The 20,039-nt window shown below is 40.6% G+C and overlaps 2 protein-coding genes, 2 long non-coding RNA genes and 1 pseudogene across 7 annotated transcripts; 3 read left to right on the top strand and 2 right to left on the bottom strand.

The window, feature by feature from the left end:
* Positions 1 to 1,392: 1,392 nt before the first annotated feature.
* On the top strand, positions 1,393 to 2,290 carry LOC123474118 (endocuticle structural glycoprotein SgAbd-1-like). Its single transcript, XM_045175974.1, has 3 exons — positions 1,393 to 1,485; positions 1,564 to 1,811; positions 1,891 to 2,290. Exons 1-3 carry the CDS (start codon positions 1,477 to 1,479, stop codon positions 2,186 to 2,188), a joined length of 555 nt encoding a protein of 184 aa, XP_045031909.1. The 5' UTR covers positions 1,393 to 1,476; the 3' UTR covers positions 2,189 to 2,290.
* Positions 2,291 to 4,240: 1,950 nt separating this feature from the next.
* LOC123474180 lies at positions 4,241 to 14,112 on the top strand. 4 transcript variants are annotated; one of them, XR_006648818.1, is made up of 5 exons: positions 4,241 to 4,296; positions 10,276 to 10,822; positions 10,907 to 11,660; positions 11,736 to 11,905; positions 13,432 to 14,112. It is a non-coding gene; the product is annotated as an uncharacterized LOC123474180 (long non-coding RNA). The 4 variants fall into 4 exon arrangements; XR_006648819.1 differs by lacking the exon at positions 4,241 to 4,296 and having other exon boundaries at positions 10,210 to 10,822; positions 10,907 to 10,998; positions 11,152 to 11,660; XR_006648820.1 differs by lacking the exon at positions 4,241 to 4,296 and having other exon boundaries at positions 10,210 to 10,822; positions 10,907 to 11,349; positions 11,457 to 11,660.
* LOC123474179 lies at positions 4,797 to 7,385 on the top strand (annotated as a pseudogene).
* Positions 7,036 to 7,688, bottom strand: LOC123474182. Its single transcript, XR_006648821.1, has 2 exons — positions 7,385 to 7,688; positions 7,036 to 7,258 (listed from the first exon to the last, which is right to left on the bottom strand). It is a non-coding gene; the product is annotated as an uncharacterized LOC123474182 (long non-coding RNA).
* Positions 14,113 to 17,013: 2,901 nt separating the features above from the next.
* LOC123466526 (endocuticle structural glycoprotein SgAbd-1-like) lies at positions 17,014 to 17,911 on the bottom strand. Its single transcript, XM_045175921.1, has 3 exons — positions 17,819 to 17,911; positions 17,493 to 17,740; positions 17,014 to 17,413 (listed from the first exon to the last, which is right to left on the bottom strand). Exons 1-3 carry the CDS (start codon positions 17,825 to 17,827, stop codon positions 17,116 to 17,118), a joined length of 555 nt encoding a protein of 184 aa, XP_045031856.1. The 5' UTR covers positions 17,828 to 17,911; the 3' UTR covers positions 17,014 to 17,115.
* Between the last annotated feature and the right edge of the window lie 2,128 nt (positions 17,912 to 20,039).

The raw sequence follows: 20,039 nt of genomic DNA, 5'->3' as shown, positions 1-20,039 counted from the left end.
TTAAGGGAAATTGCGCAAACAATGAACTCTAGCTGCTAGTACCCAATTTTGAGCATTGACTTTCTACTTGACATTTTCAATGGAAAACTAGGAAAACCCACGATAGCGATGGAAATACAGCATGAGAGGATCTTCGCTACACCACACAGTGCAATAGAGGCGGGGTAAGAAACTGGAAATTCGAAAATGTTCAACTTCAAGATGCCTTTGGGCTAAAGCAATGAATCAGGGTGGCGGTAGGTATTCTAAAAATGAACGCGTGAAGTGGAAGTAAACCAGTTACGTTGGTGCCTTCAAACTGACTCCATCGTCGGCAACATATTGCATCGGCAACATATTGCATATTCGGCTGTCAATCATGCGTAAGACAAAGTCGTTCATTCATTTTTGCATTTTCCAGCAGCCCTACTAACTACAATGTTTCCCCCACTAGTTCATTGTATGGATCGATTACTGAACTGTTCAATTTTTGAATTTGTAGGGGACTACGATGTCATGCTGCTGTTTGCTTTTGCCATTTTGATGGCTACATCGGCGGGTACCGATGGGTTTGTCCTCATCTGGACACTAGACTACACAACCCTTACGCCCTACTACACTACCTCGTATGCTGCTCCCTCTTACAGCACCAAGGCTCTCGAATATTATACCACACATGCAGCTCCCAACTACTTACTACACGACCAGAACGCCCAAATACTACACGACCATATACTCCGCTCCAACATACTACACTCAAGCCATTAAATACTATGCTGCTCAAAGGTATTATAGCGAGGATCCAATTTACTACTCTATGCAACGTACGCCAGTCCCAGCTACTACACCTAGGCTCCCTAGCATTAGACCACAAAGACTCCGGAGTACTACCCACCCAAAGCCGAAGCTACACCCTATTATGCTGAATCAACCTGCTATACCGACGCTCCGAATTATTATTCTGCTTCTAGCTAGTACCCTCGTCCAGCCCCAAAATACTATTAGAGGATACTATTAGGAGATTTATTCGAAAATCTTCAGCTTCCCAGGCAGACACCTATTCACAAAGCCATGGGAGATAGATGATATAAAAAATTTATGAATAAAAAAATGGCTGATCTAAGGGTAGCCACATATATCTATAAGATCAATACAAATCGTGCGTTTTATTTTACTCAAATCAGGAAAGTAAACGGAAATTAGCTCAATTCTAAAATCATCAGATTATGGTGACAAGCAAAAATTCTGAAGGACAAGTATATCAGCACATTGCGTTTGTTTCTACGTGTCGAATACAATCACTGCATTGCAAGGACCATGACCTGAAATGCAAACCAAAAAAGTTAGTCACCCACAAGGCGGTGATCACCGCTTTCAAAAGTAAATCGAAAGACAAAATGAAAGGGGAAGCGACACACCCAATTTTTTGTCGGCTATGTAAAGCCGTCGGAAGGCGATTGAAGACATCAGTTGTTCAACTCTCCAACAGTTCTCAACATGAAACTAGTAAACATCATTTCTTTTGATTTGTGTTAGTTTACAATTGCATCGCTTATTGAAAAGTATCGTTTTTTTTCCCCACAGTTTGTTATCGCCACTTTCTTTGCTGTTACTGCCGCTGCACCTTCTAGCTACAAGCCGGAATACAAAGCCCCCAGCTACCCTGCTCCAAGCTACCCTGAACCCAAGTATCCTACTCCTAGCTACCTCACACCAGCCTACCCAGCATCAGCCTACCCTACTCCCAGCCACAACAAGGATAACAAATACGCCGACATTACCATCACCAGTCAATCAGACGTGCGCAACCTTGATGGCAGTAGCCAGTGGAGGTAAATCGATTTCTTGCTTAATATTCATTAATTGAAAGATTTAAGAACATGAAAAAAATGCAATTATTTCAATTGACAGCTATGCTCAGTCTGACTACACAACCCGTGAGGAGTCTCAGGTTCAGAAGAAGATGCAAGGAGTCACCTACGACTCTTACGGTAAAGAATCGTACGGTGAAGTCCTAGGCAACACCAACAAAGGATCCTCTTACTGGGTCTCTCCTGAAGGCCAGAAATTCACTTTGACCTGGACCGCTGATGAAGCCGGTTTCCAGCCTAAAGGTGATCACTTGCCCGTCACTCCCGTCCACGTCTACGAACTCCCAGTCGCCCCTGTGCACATCCCTTTCAACGGCAAAGGCTATAAGATTTATTAAATTTTTTCAATCCTGGCTAAACATATTATTTAAATCCATGTACCTAATGAACTGACACTCTTGTGTTATCGGTACGAAATACATGTTAATATGAAGCACAGACTATCCCAAAAGTAAAAAGATGTGAGAAAGGAGTGGGTTTGTACGTCGTATCGGTATTAGATTTAATCCGCGTTTCATAATCGATGTGGACACCTATAGTTTCTCCATTTACAGTTTTTTGTTTGTTCCCAATGTAACCAGCCAACGTAGTCACAATCCAACGTTATTCAAACTGTCCTGATCCTTAAGTCACTCTTTCATCCATCGTCGACCAGCAATTAGTATCAGATACCGGTATTAAGTTACATCACTCATACAGCATTTCGCAGTAACGGTGCTAGCGATCCAACACACCGCTACCACTCGTTGTGCAATGTAGGACCACACTCAAGACACAATAAAAGGAGTGCCTTGTAACACAACTTTATTGAAAGCAAACTTTGACAGTACAGAAATTGGTATGCATTCTGATAACAGGAAACTTTTCCTAGTTAAGGTGAAAAGACCGAATGGTATAGTGATAGTTGCCTTTCTGGCTTTAACTGATACTTTTTTACTGTGTAAGCTACAGGTTACCTTTGTTTTGTTTGATGCCACATTCAGTATGTTGTTTGCTCATTTTTGCCTTTGAAGTTATTTTAGGAAACTTATTGGTGCTGCATGCTGATGTTGTTCATGTTTACGCAATTTGGATCTTGGGGTTTGGATTAGTTAGAAATATTTGGATATTTCGAGGGCCACAGGTACGTGCCATCTTGAACTGTAATTTTTTCTCAGGCTGCAAGGTTCTTTGGTAGAGTGAGTGATTAGTCGATGTTTGTTAAAGCAAGCAGTAAGCAATAAAATATAATTTAATTTAAAACAAAAAACAAGAAAAAATGAATTTGTTTGTTTTTGTTTTTGTTCTTCATTTTAAATAAAAATAAGCATTCAAGGAAACTAATATTATCACTTCTCTTTCTCTTCTTTTGCCCAAGTAGAAAAAAAGCATGATGAGCACTGCGGAAGTAACATAACACATTTTACAAAATCAACTTAAGTTGGGCTCCTATAGCCTAGTGGTTATGGCGTCTGTTGATCATCAATGACCCTAGACGAGGCTTAGAGGGATTGAAGCAATGTTCATGGAAACATGGAACATGGAACCTGAACTTGGGGCGCGAGTCTACGGTCGATGATCAATTTTTGCCAAATTAACGAAATTTAAGAAATAAATAACACAAAGGCAGTGCATAGAATTAAGCAACGTAACATAACAATCTAACAATGTCAATAATTTCAACTAATAACACGCACTGGTAGATGATAATACATGACATCTGTCTAGGTGATCTCCTATGGCGACGGTTCAAATCTTGACACATGCCACAAAATATTTTCAGCTTTAAGTTTCGTTTTAAGTTAATTTTTAGATTCTTTGCATGTTTGGGATTGTGAGGATACGCTTTTTAGAATTTTCTTGGTATGCAAACTGAATTAACTTGAGAGAAACATGTTGCACTGTACTACTAGAGAACTACACTACCTCATTATAACAGTATACCTGTACGCTCTCTACCTGACCTCAGGTTAAACCATCAAATCTATGACTGTCGAGTGCTGACGTGAACTTCTTTATTTTAACATTTTTACCTTAAGCTCCACCGAATTCCTTATGGAACTGCTTGATTTTGAAAACTTGCTACTACGTTATGTAATTGTACTAGCGTTTTCGGGGATATTAGATTACTGATTTACTGAATTTCCCGATAGGGATTCTATCAAAACTCGCATTTCCCAACCCCCTGATACAGGCACCCCTACCCTTCTACAACGACCGGTGGATCGACCGACACTTTTTCTGAGACTTTACCCCAGAGATGGCGCTGATGGCGCGGTGATTTCAGGGGTGTCGACACTAATCTTTCGTTCGTTTTTTTATTTTAGATGCTGTGCCGCTGAGATTGGTCTCCTTTTGTAGAGGAAATAACGCAGCAGCTCCCGGTCGAGTCCCCGTTTTTATCGGCTGAATGGCAAAGGAGTGCGGAGCAGTTTAGTCGGCCCATTCGAGTCGATTTCAGGGTCTCGTACGTATCTTTTATACGTTTCCCTATTTTAGACGTTGTGGCACAAAACTTGACGTCATGTTGTAGAGGAGATAACGCGGAGATTAACGAAGGGGTCGTGTCAATTATCGGCTCAACGATAAAGGAACGCGGAGCAATCTAAAAGCGACTCGAAGTTTTGGGAGTTTTTTTTTCAGAGAGATGGCGCGTCGGTCATGAAGATAGGGAAAAATCAGGCCGCGAAGTTGTTTTCAAGGCGGGGCTTTGTGCGTCGCCTGGCAACGGACTGGTTTTTCCACAGGCCGTGTGAGGCTGTAAACATGGTCTCACTACATATGTATTAAGGTAACACCTATTGCACCTCAAACAGCGTTGCCAAACTATATCAATTTTCCATTTATTTTATTTATTTATTTTTTTTCCCCCTTATTTTTTCAACTTGATGTCGGTCGTCGGGGCGAACCCTACCGTCTTTCATGCCGACACAGAAAGGTGGTAGGGCAGAGTCATAGAACCCTATTTTATGACATATATGGGTTCTATACTTCTATGACTCTGGGTAGGGTTCGCCCCGACGACATGAGAGCGATATTTTGAAATCGTGAATTTTGTGCCACTGACGGGCTGAGTGTGTGCTTGTGTGCGTGTGTGGTGTTTGTTTACAAAAATACAAACGCAGCTACCTGTCGGTTTTAGATTTTTTCATTAGAAAACTCAGTGTCAAAGAGAATATGAACTCAAGTCAGTTACCATGGCAAGTGGAAATAGTGAAGATGCTAAAATTGGCTCGGATTATGGGCAGTATTGCTTGGAAAATATTCCTGCTGCTCAAGCAAATCAATTTGAATTTGGAAAAGGATATGATGTATTCTTTTTTCAAGATATCAGGGTATGTTTTCATAAATGATACTAATTTTCATTGTTTCTCATTGTTGTTATTATCTTTCAGGAAAAATATCAAGGAAGAAAGAACAACAATTGAAGGAGAACTCAACATCCAACCCTTGTTCAAGGCATTCCAAGATATCCCACCCGCCCAGCACTTTGGTTGGATTTCAAGAAGCGCAAAGGGACCTGCAGCTCGAGGCGTACTTCTATACATGATATAGTATGTATTCATTAATTTTTTTAATATTATCCTAATACTTCATAATTGTTGTAGAAAACAAAAATAGCTATAGAAGATGGCATGGATCATTTTACACTGTCAGCATCCAAAAACACAAAGGAGTGGTCTACTGATGTTGGTGGGTATGGAAACCTTGCCAATGAATTCATGCAAACTCCAGAGTGCCATGCTGCAGTAGATACATGGACTAGCATCGTAAGAAAACACCAATGTATGTAACTCATTTATGTTCAGTGGTACAACCACCTACAACTGTTAAATGACTAATTATTAGTTGCTTCTTTTTCATGCTATAGTGGCGAGAGAGAAAGATCCAGAATGGATTGCCCACCACAAGGAAAGCGAGATCTAACGCAAAAAAAAACGCGTGGAAACAATGTATGGCAAAATTTTAGGTCGTTCGACTTCAATACGGACGGAGGCCGCAACTGCAATTGCCAGTCATCAAAATAATGGATTCGAAATGATCAGAGGTAATTCTGAAGGTCATATTCGATGATTGATACGCTTCATCAAATGAATAATTTCTTTTTGTAGACTTAGATGGAGATGTGGCCCGATTTAGTACCCCTTCTCCTAACGAACATGATGTATTGCTAGAAAGTCGTGATCCTGGTCATCAACAAGTATTGCCTGATGTTCATGAAGGTATACTGGTTACTATTATTCAAATAAACCCGGTATATCTCAGTTTTCTTTTGCCAGAAAATGGATCGCATCCAGAAACTTGGCCTAAAAATTTTCAATCCGCTGGAACTGATATTCTTGATTCAGGTAGGCCTTATTTAGGCATGGCATGCAAAAATTTAAGGTTTTGAGGAAGTTCTTTACATAATATATCAATTCTACGTTGTAGGGAGTGAGCAGTCTGTTTCAAATATTACTACGCGACCGATGGCAACTTGTGTAGCTATCTATGGGTGTGATTCATCGAGACCAAAATTCAGTAGGCCAAGTGGTGAGCTAGTTGGACCAACTACCACCACAGTTCCAAATGCTTCAGGAAGCGATGGTTACGCTTCTGCTCGCGGCAATGTTCCACGAAATTAACCCGCTCCAATGCTGATACCTACTTTATCATCGACCTCGTCTGATTCTACCCAAATTCCTTCCGCTTCTGCCAAGCCTGGGAGATGCCCTCCAAGTGGCCGTGGTGTCACTGGCGCAAAAGGACGCAATGGCTCGAAAATCCTTGGTAGTTCTGCGGAGCGCCTAATTGTGCACCCGTTAAGTGGTATTAGTAGTATAGGTACAGAAAATAATGCTAGCTCTCAGCAGGCAAAAAACATGTTTATTGTAGCCTACTGCTACCAGTCGACGTACCAGGCCCTGAAACCTAATTCCAACCCACCAGAAGTAAGTTACAGATGTTAGAAGCCATTTTATGTTTGTTTGATTGACTGAGTTTATTCTTACAGTATTACTTCATAACAAGAGGAACGTTTCCACCCCAGTGAGCACGAACCATAGGACTTCCGGAAGCGCCTCGCATGGCTAAGTTTTAGAGACGGTTTTACTGCAAAGCATGTAACTTACCCGTTTGCTCACCAAAGTGTTCAAAGAATTTCTTTTACGGTGTGACATGATTTTAGTTTTTTCTTACCAATCAAGATTTCAAACCAACCCAACAGTTGCAAGCTGAAGCTGTTTATATGTGAATGTTGTACTTCTGTACTTTTTTTATAACTGCCAGAGCAAAGAAAAAGCTTTGTTTTAATGTAAACAAGACACTAAGCAAGTTTTAACGTCACCATTCTCTTGCCCTATGTTTACGCTGTCGTCCGTCGAGCGGCGAAGTAAAAGGTAGAAGACCACAATGCATTCAAGAAGATTTTATGTAAAGATACCGGCTGTCTGTTCATACAAATCGGAAGAAAATTAAACAAAGATAACACACTAAGCCCAGACAAGAAGAAAAAAATGGTAGACGTAGTATTGTTTCAGTCAAAGTTTAAAAATCTAATAAAAAAATGAACTTACATCCAGTACACTGGCGCTTGCTTTTGCGAAGGACTCGCCGGGCAGTGACGGGATTAATGATGAACATGTCTTAAGGGTGATGACGAAGCCATGGTAGATTTTAAACAACCAGTACAACCAGAAAGAAAGGGAAATGGCAATCGTTTGGTTGTTTTTATTGCGCACCACGTAGAAGACATTCAAGGCACAATTAGTCGACGACCAAGTAGAAGAGAAATGGGCTACGTCTAATCACAATGTTGGGAAGTTTACGAAACAAGTTTCGTTGGTTCCATGTCGTCCGGAAGGACGGTGTTGCATGCTAATAGTTAGTCACGCAACCAAACTAATTTTTCCCTTCTTGGATTACTTTTTCTTTCGATTAGTAGAAAATCACAAATGGCATCATACAGTGTATTGTACAGCTATACGGTCTATGAAATAACTTCCGGTTGCTGAACGGGTAATTATTAGCACGCATGCTGGAGAATCGCACGTAACAGGGTGATCGAAATGTTGAACGGAAAAAAAGACAAGTAACAGCAGAGCGCAAAATAACCTCCCCCCGACCCCAGGCTTCTTTTTCAGTTGCTTTTCGTTATTCATCGTTCTCCTTCTGCTTGCCCATTGTTTTAATTATATGGCCATACTCGTAATCGATCATCACGTGCGCCCAAAGGCGTTACCGTGTGATTGACCCTTTATGTTCTTCTCCTTCTTGTCAACTTAAGGACTGTTACTCAGTCGCTTGAATCGCTTGATTGTTGCTTTGCGCATTCAGCGGCAAATATAGCAGCAGTTGGTAGATCGGGGTTGCTGTGAGGCAGTTCTTTCCCTCAAATCATCAACTTCTAAGCGACGACGAAAAAAGAAAATAATTTAACGAACTTGTCCCACTTTCTCGTTTCTCTATAGACGGGAGGGAAAGGGGGGCGAATAAGACACGCACGAATAAGACATGCTGTCACCCCCTGACAATGATCGCCTCTTCATACAGGCAAATTTTTTGGCTTACATGTTTCATTTCCTTCCTCAAGGAAACATTTCTTTTTTTTTTTAAAGCTCGCTTCTTAATATAATTATATTTACTTTGTAAAAATCTTTAAAATATTCTCATGGATGATAAAAGTGAATAAATATATACTGATTAATCCTAATACATAAAGCACTTTGTGATTTGTTTCATCGAAATAGGCGGTAGTCGTATAATACGCGTGAGACCGCGTACGTCGTAGTGCGCGTGAGCGCGAAAAATGGTTTGGCGTCGATTCAAGGCATATGCATAAAAGATAGTTTGTTTTTGACTTCATATTTAAAATCAGCACAAAAAGTTGAATATATAGTAATATTTTCATAATAGTATAATCATCATAATATCCCCAAGCGTATGGGGATATTTGGCGTTGAAAATGTTGAAAAATCGGATTCATTTCCTGTTTAAATCCTTCGTGCTTTCTAATTTCACCTATGCATTCATCACGCAAACTGTTATTCGATGGAAACTCATGGAAAGAATCACGTTTTTTAAAAACTGGTATTTGCACACCTGTGCACTACGCAACTTTTTGTGACCATTCTGTAGACAATAGAAACACGTGTAAACGTGAAACACCGCGTTAATTCAATAATGTTCGCTCTCCTAGATTGTAGCCTTACAGAAGACAAGATTTCTATACATTTAACAGGTTCGAAAATAGAACGAATGATATTTATTTGATTGTTATGCATGCGAAAAAAAAACATATCCGTTTCATAACTAATTTCCCTTAATTTTTTGTTTATTTTTTCATTTCATGCCTCAATATTGATTATTTATTTTACAACGAGTTCGATTCTGAACGCCAGATGGCGAAGTCTTCGCCTCCCTTTTTCGTCTTATTGGTTCTCGCAGGGGTAGGGATAGGAATTCTGGCTACACCTCGGACACCTAATACCTGCTTAACGAGTTATATTTTGGCGACTTTGAGGTAAGCGGATGTTATTTGGGTAATAAAATATTGCGGGACTCGGGTTGCAATAAGAAACAAGCCCCTAATGGTTAATTCCGGAAAATTTGCGTGACAATTTGCAAAAACTAAAAAATGAGCTGTTTTATTCTAACAAATTCAAATACTTTTTCTTGCATGCGTTAAGATGATGGAGCTATTATTCCGTTTTTTTTTCGTCATTATCAGTACAGGCTGACCTTTCGAGCAATTAAGATACTTATTATAATTAAAAATCCGAATGGAGCTTCTTTCTTTTTAATTTGTTTGTTTCCCAAAGGTAATTTACTACCGCTAGATGACGTTTAACTTGACACTAGTTCGTCCAGTTTGAACGTTTCTTAAACAAACTGTTTGCCCATCGATATAACTAACTTGCTCTACTTGATTACTCACAGCCTCAGTCGTCAGTTTTTCCGGAAGAGCAAATGATTTCCGGGTTTCTGTGTGGCGAATTGGCGTCCAGGCTGTACCCTATCGGGAACTTCCTGAACGGAGTGAGGGCCCCTAGTTTTAGAATTTTTAAAATGTGTTAAATTTCCCGATAGGGATTCTATCAAAACTCGCATTTCCCTTCCCCCTGATACAGGCACCCCTACCCTTCTACAACGACCGGTGGATCGACCGACACTTTTTCTGAGACTTTACCCCAGAGATGGCGCTGATGGCGCGGCGATTTCAGGGGTGTCCGAACTAATCTTTCGTTCGTTTTTTTATTTTAGATGCTGTGCCGCTGAGATTGGTCTCCTTTTGTAGGGGAAATAACGCAGCAGCTCCCGGTCGAGTTCCCGTTTTTATCGGCTGAATGCCAAGGAGTGCGGAGCAGTTTAGTCGGCCCATTCGAGTCGATTTCAGGGTCTCGCACGTATCTTTTATACGTTTTCTTATTTTAGATGCTGTGGCGCAAAACTTGACGTCATGTTGTAGAGGAGATAACGCGGAGATTAACGAAGGGGTCGTGTCAATTATCGGCTCAAGGATAAAGGAACGCGGAGCAATCTAAAAGCGACTCGAAGTTTTGGGAGATTTTTTTTTCAGAGAGTTGGCGCGTCGGTCATGAAGATAGGGAAAAATCAGGCCGGGAAGTTGTTTTCAAGGCGGGGCTTTGTGCGTCGCCTGGCAACGGACTGGTTTTTCCACAGGCCGTGTGAGGCCAAGGCCTACTTAATGCTTAAGACCTGTAAACTGAAATACCTCCTATGGCGGTGATCCGTAACCTGGCAACAGCCAATGAGAGGAAAGGGTTACGACTGCACTTTCTGGCGCTCGACAATGCTATCTCGTTGAAGACCCAATTGGCGTCTGCTAAAATGAAAACTATCTGAGCGTTGAGTGAAGGGCTGAAGGCTGCAAGAGGGCAACGACACGCCGTGTGTTTCGGCTTGTTTCGACGGATTGTTATAACCAGGGTTTTAAAAAAAATTGTAATTGAAAAAAGTTAAGAAATCAGTCCTGAGTTTAATAATTCATTCAGGTAAGTAACACTTGGTTTTGGTTATTTTTCTGTCATGGTCACATTATGAAATATTTAACTTATAAGCACGTTTTTCTATTATAGTTGTGCATATGTACCTCAACGGAAAGCCATACGCTTTTTAAAAAAAGAACAACACAAACTGAAGGAAAGATGAAACATGGAGTCATTTCATGGTATGAGGGTCCTGGCTCTACGTTCCTTATTAGCTGGATGAAAGCTATTTCTTGTTTTGTTCAAAATGGAATGTAGCTTCTTCTTGTTCGCCAATATTGGTTTGAGAAATTTTTTTAATATGATCATAATTAAATCTTTGTTGTTTTCACCAGGTCTTGCCACTTCACATACAAAAGTGCTGTATGTCTCAATGTGGGAAAGAAGGAATCCAAACAGTCCCTTCAGCAAGAAAGTCGACTTTGAAATCTGTGAAAGAATTTCCTTTACAAAAAAGTACACTGTCCAGAGCCGGGAAACATACTCATCTGTTGGGTACAAAAGTTCACCAGGGTCTAGAACAAACAGTTACAGTAGGTAGTAGGAGTTAGACATTATTACAATTTTGTTATTGATAGATTACCTAGGCGATAAATCAACTGCATCAGTGAGTCAAAACTTTTTGTCCTCTGGAATCTAGCGATACAGTCAACGCAAAATTTCTGCTCCACCAGAACGCGTATAGTGTATCCAGCTAGAAAAGCCGCAGTGCTTGATTGTGATGATGGCTGCAGCTTTTCTGTAAAAAAAAAATTATTCTTTGGACAAGAAACAGCGTTTTTTCCATCAGATGCTGTACATGAAGGTTTTTTTAATTGCTCGAGTATCCGAAAAAATAAAGCTGGTAAGAATTGCATCGCCTTAATCATTTTTATCTCGGATTTCTCCAAGTTACGAATCAATGCATATTCTTTTTCAGATTCGCGTGACAAGATTGTATTGCCGTAAATGGATTTGTAGGCTATGCCTGTACGAAGGATCTTCTCAAATGCCTGTGAAACTGCCGTTGCGTACCCCTTAAAGTTTCCTCCAATCATCTGGTGAATGGCACCAATCAACTGCTCTACAGGATCACTGGAGAATCTCCTTGTGAGTACATATTTAAACCCTTTTTCCCCCAACAAAAACCGTACGCAAGCTACGGTAGAAGTAGTTGTATAAGTGAGGGCCTCGTAGGTTTCGTGTGTTATAAATTTCTTTTTCGTTTGCTTTATGGCATTTTTTTCGTTTTGATTATTATCAGACAATAATTTCACGATATCTTGAATTCCCTTTTGCCATTCGTGTAACTGCGGTTTAAAATCCCACTCCAAGAAATCTAGTCGCTCATCCACGGAAGAGTATTAGGGCATTTTGTCGGGTAAGCGATAGCGTAGATGCTCCGTTACACTGCTTACATCATGTAAGCTATTCCAGCGATGTTGGCGCTTCATAAATGTCACTGTTGGTTCCACGTTCACAAAACCTTCAGTTCCGATCGAAGCGTGCATTTCAATGGCAGCTGTCACTGCCGGCCGAAACATGTCCATCGCCGGTTTCACTTTTTTTTTTCAATATTATTTGATCTTAAATGTTTCGGTGTCCAATTTCTTACAGCACTGAATACTTCGCCTGTTTGCTCATCAAATAATTGTACGGCAAAATCCCCCGTCACAGGTTGACCTTTATATATGTAGATTTGTTGAAGCAGCTGGTTACGGACGTTTTTCGTAACGTGACAGTAGTCGAAACTACAGAAGAGGGGCCGGTAGACCCACGGTATGAAAACTAGATCGTCTTCGTTATAGCCCTGTACTGGTTGGCGCACTACTGGGTGTAGTTCGCCTCCGTTAATCCGTTTGAACATGGTTGCGTTCACCGACAAGTTGTCAGCCACCAAACGAATTACGCTAAATCCGGTTTCCTCAACATCTTTTATCACATGAAGGGTTAGGACCTCTTGCTGTTCTGCCGTAAGTTGATTGACAAGGAAGTAGACCACTGGAATTTTATAAGAAGTGTTAAGCCCAACAAAAACAAAGCCCAACATCTTAGTCGCTAACTTGTTTTCGTCGCCGGGCTCCACGACTCCTCCCATATCAATTTTTCCGACAAATTTATCTAGTTGTGAGATATATTCTTCGCTCGGTCCTATAGTAATTTCATCCAAAATGAGAGAGCCCATTTTTTCGATGTCCGTTAGGTTGTCAACCTTCACTTTCAAAGGTTTCTTTACTGAAGAACCCACGCCCGTTTCCCAATTGAATTTTCCAGTGTAGGCTTGAAGAGTTTGCCTACGTGGTAGATGCAAGATTTTAGATTTACGAGGAAATTCCTAAGCACCAGGAGCGCGAGCATTAAAAATAATACAATGCGCTATTGTTGTTTCGGTCCAGCGAGCCCCGTTTACTGTACCGTAGTTTTTGATTTGATCCATCAAAAAAATGTCCGCTTTCACCCCGTTTTCAACCATCCGGGACAGGTTTTTTCTTATTTTTTCAGGAACACTGTTTCTTTCTTTCTGTAGTTTCGCAATTTTTGTTTTTAATTTGAAATTCCTTTTTTTTTCCTCCTTAGACATCGAAGCATATTATCGTGTCGTAATTTTCTTTGCTTTTCATTATGAATTAATTTAGAACCCCATTCTACAACGAGACCAGCTTCGTCGTCCTGTGGCCAATTGGATATATCTACCCAGTCATCATGTCGTTCAACGCGCTGGCGTTGCTGAATCAAAGCTGTTCGTCTACTCGATGAGTTTGCAGCGATTACAATCGACACTTTCGTTGTTGGGGCAGTAGTTAGAGTCGGCAGAATCTTTGCTGGAGTTGCTGGATTAGTCCCTAAATTTATGAAGGAGGTAGTCGCAATGGAAATCAGTGGATTTATGGGTGGGATTAGATTATTCCTGAAACCATCGTTTGAATCATCTGATTCGTATCTGGAGTCTGTAGCGGAACCTGCCGGTTCATTGATGACATGGGATTTTAGTGAAAGCTGTGTGCGTATAGGGGATGCAGGTGAATTTCGAACTGGGGGAAATGCTTTGTGGGTCGGAGAACAAGCAAACCGACGGATCGGTGTGAGTACTTGCCTGGCATTTGGAGAATCGTGTGCTGGAGTGGCTGCTGAACTTTGGATAGAAGTCGACGTTTGCTGTAACTGTCTAAGTTCCATGTTTGAGCTGCAATGACAAAGGTACGTATGTCATTTTATTATTGTATGTCATGAGTTTTAATATTGCCTTTTGTCCATATTTTCCATTAGATATTGTAACGCTTAAATATTATTGTTAAATAAAAGAGAATAACATTGCCGTTTTTGGTCTCCAATGTAACCAATTCTGTTTATCAAATTTCTATTCCACTTTTGGCTAAATTTCAAATTTTGCTTTAAATACATGATTTCGATTCAGAATTGAATGAAAATCACGGAAATCAGGTTTATTTTTTGTTGGTCTTATAGTTTTTATTTAAACGTTAAAAACCATAAATTAAGTTGGTGAGCTAACAGCACTGTTTTCGTTAATTTTTTTAACGGCTAGTTTAACGAGAAAACCAATCACTAAATCTAAATCAGCGTTCAATTTCGATTATGCCGTGTAATTTTTTGAAAATTTCAAGGGATGTTGTTTTTGGCTGATTTTGACAAAAGTGGGAAAGCGGGTTGAAGGCGGGGATGATCACCGCACGCTTCATAGGACATGGATACGGAGTCAGTTTTGAAGGAAGAGCAAACGGTTTCCGAGATGTTATGGTTAATTGGTGACCTGGCCGTACCCTATCGGGAACTTCCTGAACGGAGTGAGGGCCCCTAGTTGATATAGTTTGGCAACGCTGTGTGAGGTGCAATAGGTGTTACCTTAATACATATGTAGTGAGACCATGTTGACAGCCTCACACGGCCTGTGGAAAAACCAGTCCGTTGCCAGGCGACGCACAAAGCCCCGCCTTGAAAACAACTTCGCGGCCTGATTTTCCCCTATCTTCATGACCGACGCGCCAACTCTCTGGAAAAAAATCTCCCAAAACTTCGAGTCGCTTTTAGATTGCTCCGCGTTCCTTTATCCTTGAGCCTATAATTGACACGACCCCTTCGTTAATCTCCGCGTTATCTCCTCTACAACATGACGTCAAGTTTTGCGCCACAGCATCTAAAATAAGAAAACGTATAAAAGATACGTGCGAGACCCTGAAATCGACTCGAATGGGCCGACTAAACTGCTCCGCACTCCTTTGCCATTCAGCTGATAAAAACGGGAACTCGACCGGGAGCTGCTGCGTTATTTCCCCTACAAAAGGAGACCAATCTCAGCGACACAGCATCTAAAATAAAAAAACGAACGAAAGATTAGTTCGGACACCCCTGAAATCGCCGCGCCATCAGCGCCATCTCTGGGGTAAAGTCTCAGAAAAAGTGTCGGTCGATCCACCGGTCGTTGTAGAAGGGTAGGGGTGCCTGTATCAGGGGGTTGGGAAATGCGAGTTTTGATAGAATCCCTATCGGGAAATTTAACACATTTTAAAAATTCTAAAATTCAGTAAATCAGTAATCTAATATCCCCGAAAACGCTAGTACAATTACATAACGTAGTAGCAAGTTTTCAAAATCAAGCAGTTCCATAAGGAATTCGGTGGAGCTTAAGGTAAAAATGTTAAAATAAAGAAGTACACGTCAGCACTCGGCAGTCATAGATTTGATGGTTTAACCTGAGGTCAGGTAGAGAGCGTACAGGTATACTGTTATAATGAGGTAGTGTAGTTCTCTAGTAGTACAGTGCAACATGTTTCTCTCAAGTTAATTCAGTTTGCATACCAAGAAAATTCTAAAAAGCGTATCCTCACAATCCCAAACATGCAAAGAATCTAAAAATTAACTTAAAACGAAACTTAAAGCTGAAAATATTTTGTGGCATGTGTCAAGATTTGAACCGTCGCCATAGGAGATCACCTAGACAGATGTCATGTATTATCATCTACCAGTGCGTGTTATTAGTTGAAATTATTGACATTGTTAGATTGTTATGTTACGTTGCTTAATTCTATGCACTGCCTTTGTGTTATTTATTTCTTAAATTTCGTTAATTTGGCAAAAATTGATCATCGACCGTAGACTCGCGCCCCAAGTTCAGGTTCCATGTTCCATGTTTCCATGAACATTGCTTCAATCCCTCTAAGCCTCATCTAGGGTCATTAATGATCAACAGACGCCATAACCACTAGGCTAAGGGAGCCCAACTTAAGTTGATTTTGTAAAATGTGTTATGTTACTTCCGCAGTGCTCATCATGCATGTTTTCTACTTGGGCACAAGAAGAGAAAGAGAGGTGATAATATTAGTTTCCTTGAATGCTTATTTTTATTTAAAATGAAGAACAAAAACAAAAACCAACAAATTCATTTTTTCTTGGTTTTTGTTTTAAATTAAATTATATTTTATTGCTTACTGCTTGCTTTAACAAACATCGACTAATCACTCACTCTACCAAAGAACCTTGCAGCCTGAGAAAAAATTACAGTTCAAGATGGCACGTACCTGTGGCCCTCGAAATATCCAAATATTTCTAACTAATCCAAACCCCAAGATCCAAATTGCGTAAACATGAACAACATCAGCATGCAGCACCAATAAGTTTCCTAAAATAACTTCAAAGGCAAAAATGAGCAAACAACATACTGAATGTGGCATCAAACAAAACAAAGGTAACCTGTAGCTTACACAGTAAAAAAAGTATCAGTTAAAGCCAGAAAGGCAACTATCACTATACCATTCGGTCTTTTCACCTTAACTAGGAAAAGTTTCCTGTTATCAGAATGCATACCAATTTCTGTACTGTCAAAGTTTGCTTTCAATAAAGTTGTGTTACAAGGCACTCCTTTTATTGTGTCTTGAGTGTGGTCCTACATTGCACAACGAGTGGTAGCGGTGTGTTGGATCGCTATCACCGTTACTGCGAAATGCTGTATGAGTGATGTAACTTAATACCGGTATCTGATACTAATTGCTGGTCGACGATGGATGAAAGAGTGACGTAAGGATCAGGACAGTTTGAATAACGTTGGATTGTGACTACGTTGGCTGGTTACATTGGGAACAAACAAAAAACTGTAAATGGAGAAACTATAGGTGTCCACATCGATTATGAAACGCGGATTAAATCTAATACCGATACGACGTACAAACCCACTCCTTTCTCACATCTTTTTACTTTTGGGATAGTCTGTGCTTCATATTAACATGTATTTCGTACCGATAACACAAGAGTGTCAGTTCATTAGGTACATGGATTTAAATAATATGTTTAGCCAGGATTGAAAAAATTTAATAAATCTTATAGCCTTTGCCGTTGAAAGGGATGTGCACAGGGGCGACTGGGAGTTCGTAGACGTGGACGGGAGTGACGGGCAAGTGATCACCTTTAGGCTGGAAACCGGCTTCATCAGCGGTCCAGGTCAAAGTGAATTTCTGGCCTTCAGGAGAGACCCAGTAAGAGGATCCTTTGTTGGTGTTGCCTAGGACTTCACCGTACGATTCTTTACCGTAAGAGTCGTAGGTGACTCCTTGCATCTTCTTCTGAACCTGAGACTCCTCACGGGTTGTGTAGTCAGACTGAGCATAGCTGTCAATTGAAATAATTGCATTTTTTTCATGTTCTTAAATCTTTCAATTAATGAATATTAAGCAAGAAATCGATTTACCTCCACTGGCTACTTCCATCAAGGTTGCGCACGTCTGATTGACTGGTGATGGTAATGTCGGCGTATTTGTTATCCTTGTTGTAGCTGGGAGTAGGGTAGGCTGATGCTGGGTAGGCTGGTGTGAGGTAGCTAGGAGTAGGATACTTGGGTTCAGGGTAGCTTGGAGCAGGGTAGCTGGGGGCTTTGTATTCCGGCTTGTAGCTAGAAGGTGCAGCGGCAGTAACAGCAAAGAAAGTGGCGATGACAAACTGTGGGGAAAAAAAACGATACTTTTCAATAAGCGATGCAATTGTAAACTAACACAAATCAAAAGAAATGATGTTTACTAGTTTCATGTTGAGAACTGTTGGAGAGTTGAACAACTGATGTCTTCAATCGCCTTCCGACGGCTTTACATAACCGACAAAAAATTGGGTGTGTCGCTTCCCCTTTCATTTTGTCTTTCGATTTACTTTTGAAAGCGGCGATCACCGCCTTGTGGGTGACTAACTTTTTTGGTTTGCATTTCAGGTCATGGTCCTTGCAATGCAGTGATTGTATTCGACACGTAGAAACAAACGCAATATGCTGATATACTTGTCCTTCAGAATTTTTGCTTGTCACCACCATCTGATGATTTTAGAATTGAGCTAATTTCCGTTTACTTTCCTGATTTGAGTAAAATAAAACGCACGATTTGTATTGATCTTATAGATATATGTGGCTACCCTTAGATCAGCCATTTTTTTATTCATAAATTTTTTATATCATCTATCTCCCATTGCTTTGTGAATAGGTGTCTGCCTGGGAAGCTGAAGATTTTCGAATAAATCTCCTAATAGTATCCTCTAATAGTATTTTGGGGCTGGACGAGGGTACTAGCTAGAAGCAGAATAATAATTCGGAGCGTCAGTATAGCAGGTTGATTCAGCATAATAGGGTGTAGCTTCGGCTTTGGGTGGGTAGTACTCCGGAGTCTTTGTGGTCTAATGTTAGGGAGCCTAGGTGTAGTAGATGGGACTGGCGTACGTTGCATAGAGTAGTAAATTGGATCCTGGCTATAATACCTTTGAGCAGCATAGTATTTAATGGCTTGAGTGTAGTATGTTGGAGCGGAGTATATGGTCGTGTAGTATTTGGGCGTTCTGGTCGTGTAGTAAGTAGTTGGGAGCTGCATGTGTGGTATAATATTCGAGAGCCTTGGTGCTGTAAGAGGGAGCAGCATACGAGGTAGTGTAGTAGGGCGTAAGGGTTGTGTAGTCTAGTGTCCAGATGAGGACAAACCCATCGGTACCCGCCGATGTAGCCATCAAAATGGCAAAAGCAAACAGCAGCATGACATCGTAGTCCCCTACAAATTCAAAAATTAAACAGTTCAGTAATCGATCCATACAATGAACTAGTGGGGGAAACATTGTAGTTAGTAGGGCTGCTGGAAAATGCAAAAATGAATGAACGACTTTGTCTTACGCATGATTGACAGCCGAATATGCAATATGTTGCCGATGCAATATGTTGCCGACGATGGAGTCAGTTTGAAGGCACCAACGTAACTGGTTTACTTCCACTTCACGCGTTCATTTTTAGAATACCTACCGCCACCCTGATTCATTGCTTTAGCCCAAAGGCATCTTGAAGTTGAACATTTTCGAATTTCCAGTTTCTTACCCCGCCTCTATTGCACTGTGTGGTGTAGCGAAGATCCTCTCATGCTGTATTTCCATCGCTATCGTGGGTTTTCCTAGTTTTCCATTGAAAATGTCAAGTAGAAAGTCAATGCTCAAAATTGGGTACTAGCAGCTAGAGTTCATTGTTTGCGCAATTTCCCTTAATTGTGAAAAAAAAGGAAAAAAAGAAAAAAATGGTTGCGCTAAGCTCTTGAATGACATGCTAGTATCCTCCAGACCTGTCACGATGGACCGAATCGTATAGTACAGCTATTGATTCGATCTATCATGACATCAGCTGATAGCTCTTACCTCTCTATTCAGCCTTGCATTGGAATGGTGGGCCAATCCCATACCAACGCTTGACGTTTCGAGTTGTATTTGCTTACAGACTCTTGGTTACTAGCAATCCCAACATTGGGAGGGTGCCATACCCAGTCATTTCAAGTGCCGCTACACATGGCAATGCACTCAACTCTTATATACCGTGAATTGAGGCACCAAACCACGTTGATAACACAATCGGGCAATTTCCGACATAAACTAACTCCCATTTAAATTCTGAGAAACTATGACGTAATGTCTAAATGAACATTATCGGGAAAACAGTGGTGAATATCATTCGACTTGATTACAAAACAAAAAACTTCATTAAATATTTAAAATTTCAAATTATTATCTAGCACTCACGATTTAGGGTGTGGCATCACGCATCAACACCGTTAATGACATGCAAGAATAGAATCCTCCATATCACCTTGCGGCCGATGTCGACACTAATGAGTTTATGCATCGGCTAAGAGTTACACGAAACGAGAGCGCAAATATTAATCGCCGAGTTCAATTTACAATTAGATTTCAATATTTAGATTTGTATTTACCCGTATAAGCATTAAGCAAT

This window comes from Daphnia magna, linkage group LG7, assembly GCF_020631705.1.
Source record: "Daphnia magna isolate NIES linkage group LG7, ASM2063170v1.1, whole genome shotgun sequence".
Lineage (NCBI taxonomy): Eukaryota > Metazoa > Arthropoda > Branchiopoda > Diplostraca > Daphniidae > Daphnia > Daphnia magna.
Note: the sequence above shows the minus strand (reverse complement) of the source record. Positions and strands in the feature narration are given on the sequence as shown.

Bases quoted from the DNA above. Each gene is read 5' to 3' on its own strand.
- LOC123466526 (XM_045175921.1), bottom strand. The intron at 17,414-17,492 runs GTAAATCGATTT...TTCAATTGACAG, and splicing joins GATGGAAGTAGCCAGTGGAG to CTATGCTCAGTCTGACTACA.
- LOC123474118 (XM_045175974.1), top strand. The intron at 1,812-1,890 runs GTAAATCGATTT...TTCAATTGACAG, and splicing joins GATGGCAGTAGCCAGTGGAG to CTATGCTCAGTCTGACTACA.